Genomic DNA, 9,978 nt, shown 5'->3' on the forward strand with positions numbered 1-9,978 from the left:
TATCTCTCCTCGCGTAGAGCATTTCTTCCAATATCTTCTTATGCTGGTGTGTGTGTTTCCAACCTTTGAGTGTCTTCTCATAAAAAAGATATGTTTTTTATACGCAGCATCTCTTGTATAGAGGTTTCCCATTCGCTAACAAAGCATCACTCCACATACCTAGGGCCTCTGATCACAGAAACCATTGTTCAGCATTGTGAAGTCTTTTATGATGTTTCTGGCAATGGGAGCGATCTTTTCTTTCTTTTTTCTTTCTTTTTTCTCCTGTCTGGTTTTCTCCCAGTATGTAAAGCAATGAAATTTCTCCCCCCCCCCCACACTGCATTTCTTATAGTTGATGAAATTCCCCTCGGTCTGATGTCTGCGAAAATGGCTTATGAAAAAGAAGCTGTGCATAAACCACGATCTGAAGAGGCCGCAAGCGTCCAGCAGTAGGCAAGTCAACACATTACTCGGTACGTTAAGCTTCAGCTGGTAAATTTTGTAATTGTTAGGGTAAATTAATCCAATTCTATTACCTTTATGTTTTTTATTAATACTCCTTAGAATGGCTTTCCCTGGGGGTATGCCACCTTGAAATAGCTATTTTAAATTAATCTTATAACAGAGCCTCTCTTCGTACGCATCTAGAAGTGTTTTCCATCGATTGTAATAAATTGTGAGAAATCAACGACCAGCAGTGATCGTGATGAATGCGGATAATGATGTTGATAGTGGAGCCTTAAGATTAGTTATTTTTAGTCATAAATATGTTTATTATCTTCGTTATTATCAAGAAAGCGAGAGATATTGTTTAACCGGATTTTATCGGTATCTTTTAATTCTTAACTTGCTTTATTGTTTAATTCTTTCAATCTGATTCTTCTCTATTCACATATGGATATTGGTTTTTTTAAAGCATACTATTTAATATATTGGTAGGTTCTCTCTTTCTATAATATCTCCCTCATATATAAAGTGAAGGCGTCTGTCTATATGTACAGTATATGGATATATATATATATATATATATATATATATATATATATATATATATATATATATATATATATATATATATTATATATATATATATTGTATATAAATATATATACACACCACATATATATATATATATATATATATATATATATATATATATATATATATATATATATTGTATATAATTATATATATACACATACATAGATATATATATATATATATATATATATATATATATATATATATACACATACATATATATATATATATATACACATACATATATATATATATGTATATATATGTATATATGTGTATATATACACACATATTTCCTGTCACGCTCAAGGGGGAGAGGAATAGTCATACCGCGATAAGAGGGGCTACTCCAAGAAGTACACACGGAAACCCCACACGCATACAAATTGCTGAACCAGCGGATTGTAGTTAGGGAAGGGAGAGGGGATGGGAAGGATTGAATCTGTGTGTGCAGATCTATCTAAATATATATATACGTGAGTTTTGAAATCTCGGATGCACTAGTTAATAATAACAACCTTACTAATAATCAGAATCAATCATAATATAAACTAAACAGTATGTCGGTTCATGAAAGCGCAGTTTTACCTTAACAAAAATTTGCATAAAGTGACGTCACGTAATTAGGCCCAGGCCAAAGCCAGTTTGCGAGAGGGAGAAATGAATTTGGGCCGGCTTCCCGTCATGCCGATAAATAGATGTTCTCGAAAATTAGCAGCAGGATTATTCTGTGTGTGCCTATTAACACGTAATTGCCTATCGGGTCGTTTCGACCTGGATTAGAAGGGTCTATTTCACTCGCTTTCCATTTGCAGAGGTTTTCTACTCTGTTCGGTGCTCTTTCTGGGGATGTTTAAGTTATGTATTGACCGTTTTACTGCTTCCTATACTGTTATAAATTTGCATTAAAAAAACGATAAATGCCTGGCAACATTTACTCCAGGATTTTTACCGTTTTAAAAACGGATATATTGACATAAAGGAATGATATTACGGTCACCAACTCGGAAAAGATAATAACAAAGTAAGATAAAAATTACGGTCGCATGTATTTTACTGAAATACGGCTGAGAACAGTATATTTTTACGGAGAATTTCCGATTGAAATTACGTTTTCTTTTTTTAAATTGTATGTATAATTGGGCTCAACGGTCCTTTTTTCTTGCCTGAGAGTACACCCGGACACGCTATTTCTATCTTTTTTCACTTCCACTTTGTTTTTATGAAGATTTTATAGTTTATATATTATAGATCTAATTTAATGTTATTAATTATCTTCACATGTTTTATTTGATTGTTATTAATTATCTTCTAGTTTGTTTATTTCCTGGTTTCCTTTCCTCACTGGGCTATTTTTCCCTGTTGGGGCCCTTGGGCTTATATCATCATGCTTTTCCAACTAGGGTTATAGCTTAGCTAATAATAACATCAACAACAACAACAACAACTAGGGTTGTGGCTTAGCAAGTAACAACAACAACAACAACAATAATAATAATAATGATAATAATGATAATAATAATAGTGCTGTCCAACCTCTCTCTATTTTCACTGTATTGCGCAACTACTATTGGAAACGCCCCTGCCTGGCGTTCTGCTGGAATGGGATTCGGATTCCGGTTAAGCTTAATAGTTTCTTGTAGGGTCTGCAACCTCACAATCCTTGTGAGTTAAGGAGAGGGTGGTTACCGGATGTAGGCAGCTTATAGATCAACCTGCTGAGTCATCAGCATCTATTGCCTGGCTCTCCCTGATCTTAGCTTAGGTGGAGAGGAGCTTTGGGCGCTGATCATTTGTTTATATGGACAGTCTCTAGTCTAGGGCATTGTCTTACTAGCAGGACATTGTCACTGTCCATTGCCTCTACCATTCATGAGTGGCCTTTAAAACCTTTAAATGTAAATGAACGCTGAATGGCCTCCCCGGTACCGGCACGGGGAAATAACCCAAATACATAAATCAAAATATTATTTTAGCTCGCTTCGTTAAGAGCTTCCATTTATAATTGATAGAGTAAACACATTAAATCAGCTAATCGCATTCTCTCTCTCTCTCTCTCTCTCTCTCTCTCTCTCTCTCTCTCTCTCTCTCTCTCTCTCTCTCTCTCTCTCTCTCTCTCGGTTTATTTTCATTTTGTATTGCAATAAAAGCGTCCTATTCTTCATCATTCTTTGAGGCTTTCTCTTATCTGATTAGGTATTCTCTTCTGCATCCACAGCTGTTTCTCCCTTTGTTTGCAGAAAGGATTGCTCTCTCTCTCTCTCTCTCTCTCTCTCTCTCTCTCTCTCTCTCTCTCCTCTCTCTCTCTCTCTCTCTCTCTCTCTCTCTCTCTCGCTGAATGTGTGTGTTGTCTTTTCCCAATCGCTAAACTAAAAGGTTGGGCAATGCTCTTCTCCGTACGAGAGAGAGAGAGAGAGAGAGAGAGAGAGAGAGAGAGAGAGAGAGAGAGAGAGAGAGAGAGAGAGAGAGAGAATTATTACGGTCCAGTGATCTTAGAGCGCTTTTGACGAGAATTACGATGAGAGAGAGAGAGAGAGAGAGAGAGACGAGAGAGAGGAGAGGAGAGAGAGAGAGATTTCGACCTTTTAGAAGTAGAACCATTAGGATATTGCTATGAAAAGGAAGCCTTTTCCCCTCTCCCCCCCCTCCTCCCCCTCTCCTTTCCCCCCCTCCTCCCCCCCTCCTCCCCCCCTTTTCAGACATTCCTTTATCCCATTGTTGCAAAAAAAAAAAGAAAAGCTTTCCTTCCGAGAGCATACGCTGCTCTTTGGAGCTTGCTTGGAGAAAGTCTTATTCCTGTACTGGAGCTTTTCCAGAATGACATTTACCATTGTGAGCGTGTTTTTTGTACATTGTACATTATGTACCTTCAGGCACCAATTTGGCAAGTGGTAGTGTGTGTGCAATATGCACGTGTGTATGTATATGTATCACTAATACTCGTGATTTTGATCAATGTAAATATCAACCACAATGGCTATGTCTTAAGAGATCAATTGGTAAAATAGTCCCTGCAGGCATTGTTTTGACTAGGGCATAGGTTCGAATCCTTGCCTAGCCAGATGCATTTATCATATATGAATTTCCAGTGTGTATGTATATATGTAAATATACTGTATATATATATATATATATATATATATATATATACATATATATATATATATATATATATATATATATATATATATATATATATATATATTTCCAGGTGTGTATGTGTATATATATGTATATATTATATACATATATATATGTATATATATGTATATTAAAAACAGGTCGCGTACACTAGTATACATATACACGCTTGTATACATCAATGCATACATACCCATATACAAACTTACACACATGTATACGTGCATATAAACATTTATACACCAACAAACCAACAATCCAACCTAGTATGAGTGTCCCTGACTAGTACACAGCTTCACTGGTCATTGCGATACGCACATTTTCACTACGTGAATAGGGATTCAGACATATGCAGACATATATACCTAAACACATTTACACGCATATACCTTGATGCATGCATACCTATATACATACTTGTACACACATGTGTACATGCAGACAGAAATGCTTTTTTGTTGACCAGGCGGACATGAGTCTTTTTATAGTTTATATATGACATATTTATTTTTGACGTTGTTAATAGTTTATCTATGACATATCTCTTTTGACATTACTTTTTTTAGAATGATTTATTGTTAATTTGTTCTCTTCAGTTATTTATTTCCTTATTTCCTTTCCTCACTGGGCTATTTTTCCCTATTGGAGCCCCTGGGCTTATAGCATCTTGCTTTTCCAACTAGGGTTGTAGCTTGGATAGTAATAATAATAATTATAATAGAATAGCCATAACATCCATGCAGTGAGAGAGATGAGCTTTCTTCGGCGCATCTTGTGTAAGGGATTCGACACACTGCTAATGAACCCAGTTTAAGAGGATAATTTTGAGGTAGTTTTGTACGCAGAGGTTCTTCTCGGGTTAAGCATCTAATTGAAGGATGTGAACATGGCTCATGTAGGTTTAATTAGGATTAAACTATAAACTAAAGATTTCAAGCAGGATTTGAATTGCCTTTAGAGTTGCAAGTAAATAGATTGACTCAGAGAGAGAGAGAGAGAGAGAGAGAGAGAGAGAGAGAGAGAGAGAGAGAGAGAGAGAGAGAGAGGATATTTCAAACACCAGTACTCGGAGAGCTTCTCCTCTCACCAGGGTATGACTTCTTCCTCTCCCTCTACCTCAGGGATGGAAAGATCTCAGCGTGACCGGAAAATATATAGATGAATATATATACACACACACATATATTATATAATAATTATATATATATATATATATATATATATATATATATATATATATATATATATATATACATATATAAATTATATATATATATATATATATGTGTGTATATATATATATGTATATATATATTTATATATATAATTTATATATATATATATATAATATATATATATATATATATATATATATATATATATATATATATATATATACAGTATATAGCTAGACACATGCTCTTTATTATATTTATATTTATATTTATTAAAAGTCTATCAAGAGCTAAACCTATTTTATTTGGTTTATTTTCAAGTTAGATGTTTTTTCCTTTCTTTGGACTGATTGATAAAAATAAATTGGACGTTACACCTGACACGCTTAGGGACTCTGACCCCTAGTGTCACTGACGGGCCAATTTCTAGATAGGAAATTGCCTTTCGTCAGGTGAGGTTTTACGTATCAAGGGTTGTGGTGGCCGATGTGGTAACGTTCCTGACTGGTGAACGCCAGAATGGGGTTTGAGTCTCGCTCAAACTTGTAAGTTTCTTTTGTCTCTGCAACCTCACCAGTGAACGCCAGAATGGGGTTTGAGTCCCGCTCAAACTCGTAAGTTTCTTTTGTCTCTGCAACCTCACCAGTGAACGCCAGAATGGGGTTTGAGTCCCGCCCAAACTCGTAAGTTTCTTTTGTCTCTGCAACCTCACCAGTGAACGCCAGAATGGGGTTTGAGTCCCGCTCAAACTCGTAAGTTTCTTTTGTCTCTGCAACCTCACCATCCTTTTGAGCCAAGGATGTTGGGTTTGGAGGAGCCTATAGGTCTATCTGCTGAGTCATCATCAGCCATTGCCTGGCCCTCCTTGGTCCTAGCTTGGGTGGAGAGGGGGCTTGGACGCGTTCATATGTATTTATGACCAGTGTGTAGGGCATTGTCCTGCTTGATAGGGCAATGTCACTGTCCCTTGCCTCTGCCATTCATAAGTGGCCTTTAAAACCTTTAAACTTTGAAGTGTTGCTTACTCGACGCTAGGCCGGGAAACACGGCCATATTTTCTTGGGAAATATATCTGAGAGGGACTTTTTGCCCTGCGTGGGAAAATTTGGGGAGATTCAGCTGTTATGAGAATATTAGTGCACGCGACCCTTCAGAAATAACGGCTTAATATTTAGATATATATGTACACGTGCACGCACACACAGATTCAACCCTATCCACTCCCTCCCCCTTTTATAACTATATCACGGTAATTGTGGATTCTGTGTGTACTTCTTGGGGTACCCTTTCTAACTAGGGATGAGTACTCCCCTCTCGCCCCTACCCGAGGGACGAGGAGAGACCGAGTAGTCATACGTTTGACAATGCAGCTCCGCGTAACTGGAAAGAAATATATATATATATATATATATATATATATATATATATATATATATATATATATATATATATATATATATACGAAGATTGTTTCGGTATCGAAAGTTGGTTTTTTATTTTTTTTTCAAGCGAAGATATCCAAATAGTGGTCGTTGTTGATGTATTAACAAAGCATAAAAATATATACCTTGTTATCTTTATTCAACAAGTGATAATCTTTTTTTTTCCTCTTTTCTTTCTCCTTAAATTCCATATACTGTATTATTCAATTTTAATTAGATATTAAGTACGTTGCCATACACTCTTGCCAGTTTCCTGTTGATTATAAACATAATGTAAGGAAGACGCGTATGTGTGAGTTCTATATCTTTTTAGATCTCAGTAAGTCTCTATGGGATTATTTGAATCTCAACTGACACTTAGCAATTCATATTTGGGTGAACTGACTAGCGATAGGCTCGGTTCGAATCATGGATTAGGCAAATGCGTTCTATCGTTGGGCCGTAGTGTCCATTACAGACAGACTTGAACACCGAGACACACACACATGCTAAGTATTGCCACTGTAATGCAAGCATCCTGGACCAGGGTTCGATTCCCGGCCGGTCAGAAGCTATTGTCTTTGAGTGGTTCCGCCTTGGGACTCTGATCCCGAGGTCGATAAGAGAATTCAGAATTTGATGTATTTGAAAACATAACAAATGCAGCCGTCTCTAGTCCACTGCAGGACAAAGGCTCAGACATACGAATTCAAGTCTGGGGTTTGAGCTATTTCCATCACCACTCTGACCACTGCGGATTGGTGATGGTAGGAGACTTTATTCTGATCGTTCTCAGCAAACCAAACTAGTGTGGGTGGCCCTTACTAGTACAGCTTTGCTGATCGTGGTCTTACGCAAACCCTTTCACCACGTTAAGGTATCTCCACTCAGAAATATAATATAGTATATATATATATATATATATATATATATATATAGATATATATATATATATATATATATATATATATATATATATATATAGATATATATATATATAGATATATATATAGATATATATATATATATATATATATATATATATTATATAGATATATATATATATAATATATAAATAAATATATATATATATAGATATATTATATATATGTGTGTGTGTGTGTGTGTGTGCGCGCGCGCGTGTAGCACTCTTCTGTAGGATGAACAACAAACACAATAGAGTGGATTAGTTGTAGTTATTTCGGTCTGTATGTATATTATGATCCTAAATAGTTATGATAATTATAATATCTATGCACGATGGCTCTTATGGATATTTATAGGTCCCGTAGTTATCGAGATTAAGTGTAAGTTTTGTTTATCAATAATCACCATGAAAAGGTCGAAATAACTTCCCAGTCAACATGGCTTGGTTCGTCAACTTAATGAGGCTGGTTGGCATATTGTCTGACGTAAAAGGCACTGTTTGCTGGTGATTAATTAAATGTTTGCTGGTATGATGTGTTCGTCTCGTATCGAGGCAAATTGGTCGGGCGTTTGATTGTTAAAATGATTGTTTACCGATTTCTGGTCTGTGTTGTGAGAGAAGATTTATACAAGGCTTTTTTTTTCTACTTATACATTACTTTGATAATGTTTTTTTTCTAAAGATATCAGGTCTATGTTAGTAGAGGAACTTTATTTATACAAGGCTTTTTTTTTTTTTTTTACTTACACGTGACTTACTTTAATCATGTTTTGTTTTTTATCAAAGATTTCTGGTTTATGTTTTTTCAATTATACATGACTGATTTTGATACTATTTTTTTTAAGATGTTTGGTCCGTGTTATGAGAGAAACTTTATTTATACAAGGCTTTTTTTTTACTTACACGTGACTTACATTAATCATGTTTTTTTTTTTTTTTTTAAAGATTTCTGGTTTATTGTTTTTTTAATTATACATGACTGATTTTGATACTATTTTTTTTAAGATGTTTGGTCCGTGTTATGAGAGAAACTTTATTTATACACAATTGCTTTTTTTTTTACTTACACGTGACTTACTTTAATCATGTTTTTTTTTTATTTTAAAGATTTCTGGTTTGTTATGTTTTTTTTAATTATACATGACTGATTTTGATACTATCTTTTTTTTTAAGATTTCTGGTCTGTTTTATGAGAGAAACTTTATTTATACAAGGCTTTTATTCTACTTATACGTGACTGACTTTGATTACGATTTTCTTTTATTAAATATTTAGTGGTTATGTTATGAGATAGGCTTTACTTATACAAAGCTTTATCTACTTAGACGTAACTTACTTTGATAAGGTTTTTTTTTTCTTTGTGTGTTTTTTTTTTTTAATTTGTCTTTGTTATGAGAGAAGCTTAATTTATACAAGGCTTTTTTTATTACTTAAACTTGACTTATTTTGATAGTTCTTTTATTGAAGATTTCTGGAACTGTGTTATAAGAGAAACTTTTTTAATTATACATAACTGACTTTCATAGTTTTTTTTAAGATTTCTGGCCTGTGTTATCTTTAAGACAAAACTCCTCACGCTTATAATAATTTATAGCGTATCTTTCACTTCATCACTGGTTTCAGGTTATGGTTTCGTACTTCAATGGTGGCTTTTAGATAATGGTTTAGCACTCCGATACGAGATCTTAGATTTTTCTTCATTGTACTGGTTTGTAATTTTACTCTTATGCAATTAGATACTCCTTTTTATGCTTTTGATCTGACTTGGAACAATCGGCTTTATCACTTATCTTACCAATTGTAACATGCTCAAACCCCGGACATAAGGAACTGAGGCCTTTGTCCTGCAGTGGACTAGAAACGGTAACATTTGTTGTTGTTTTTTTGAATACACAGAGATGACCTGTAACATGCTCAAATCCCTGACATGAATAAGGACATGTCTGAGGCCTTTGTCCTGCACTGGACTAGAAACGGCAGCATTTGTTGTTTTTATTGAGTACACAGACATGACCTGTAACATGTTCAAACCCCGGACATGAATAAGGAACTATCTGAGGGCTTTGTCCTGCACTGGACTAGAAACGGCAGCATATGTTGTTTTTGTTGAATACACAGACATGACCTTTAACATGCTCAAATCCCTGACATGAATAAGGACATGTCTGAGGCCTTTGTCCTGCACTGGACTAGAAACGGCAGCATTTGTTGTTTTTGTTGAATACACAGACATGACCTTTAACATGCTCAAATCCCTGACATGAATAAGGACATGTCTGAGGCCTTTGTC

General features: G+C 35.0%; 1 protein-coding gene across 1 annotated transcript in view; it reads right to left on the reverse strand.

Moving 5' to 3' along the window:
- The window catches only part of LOC137644627 (protein unc-13 homolog B-like), a 124,668-nt gene extending 114,957 nt beyond the window's left edge, over positions 1 to 9,711 (reverse strand). The window contains exon 1 of the mRNA XM_068377580.1: positions 9,484 to 9,711. Within this exon, the coding sequence (XP_068233681.1) occupies positions 9,484 to 9,711 (228 nt within the window). The remainder of the gene's footprint in view (positions 1 to 9,483) is intronic.
- Between the last annotated feature and the right edge of the window lie 267 nt (positions 9,712 to 9,978).

The sequence above is a fragment of the Palaemon carinicauda genome, chromosome 7 (genome assembly GCF_036898095.1).
Source record: "Palaemon carinicauda isolate YSFRI2023 chromosome 7, ASM3689809v2, whole genome shotgun sequence".
NCBI lineage: Eukaryota > Metazoa > Arthropoda > Malacostraca > Decapoda > Palaemonidae > Palaemon > Palaemon carinicauda.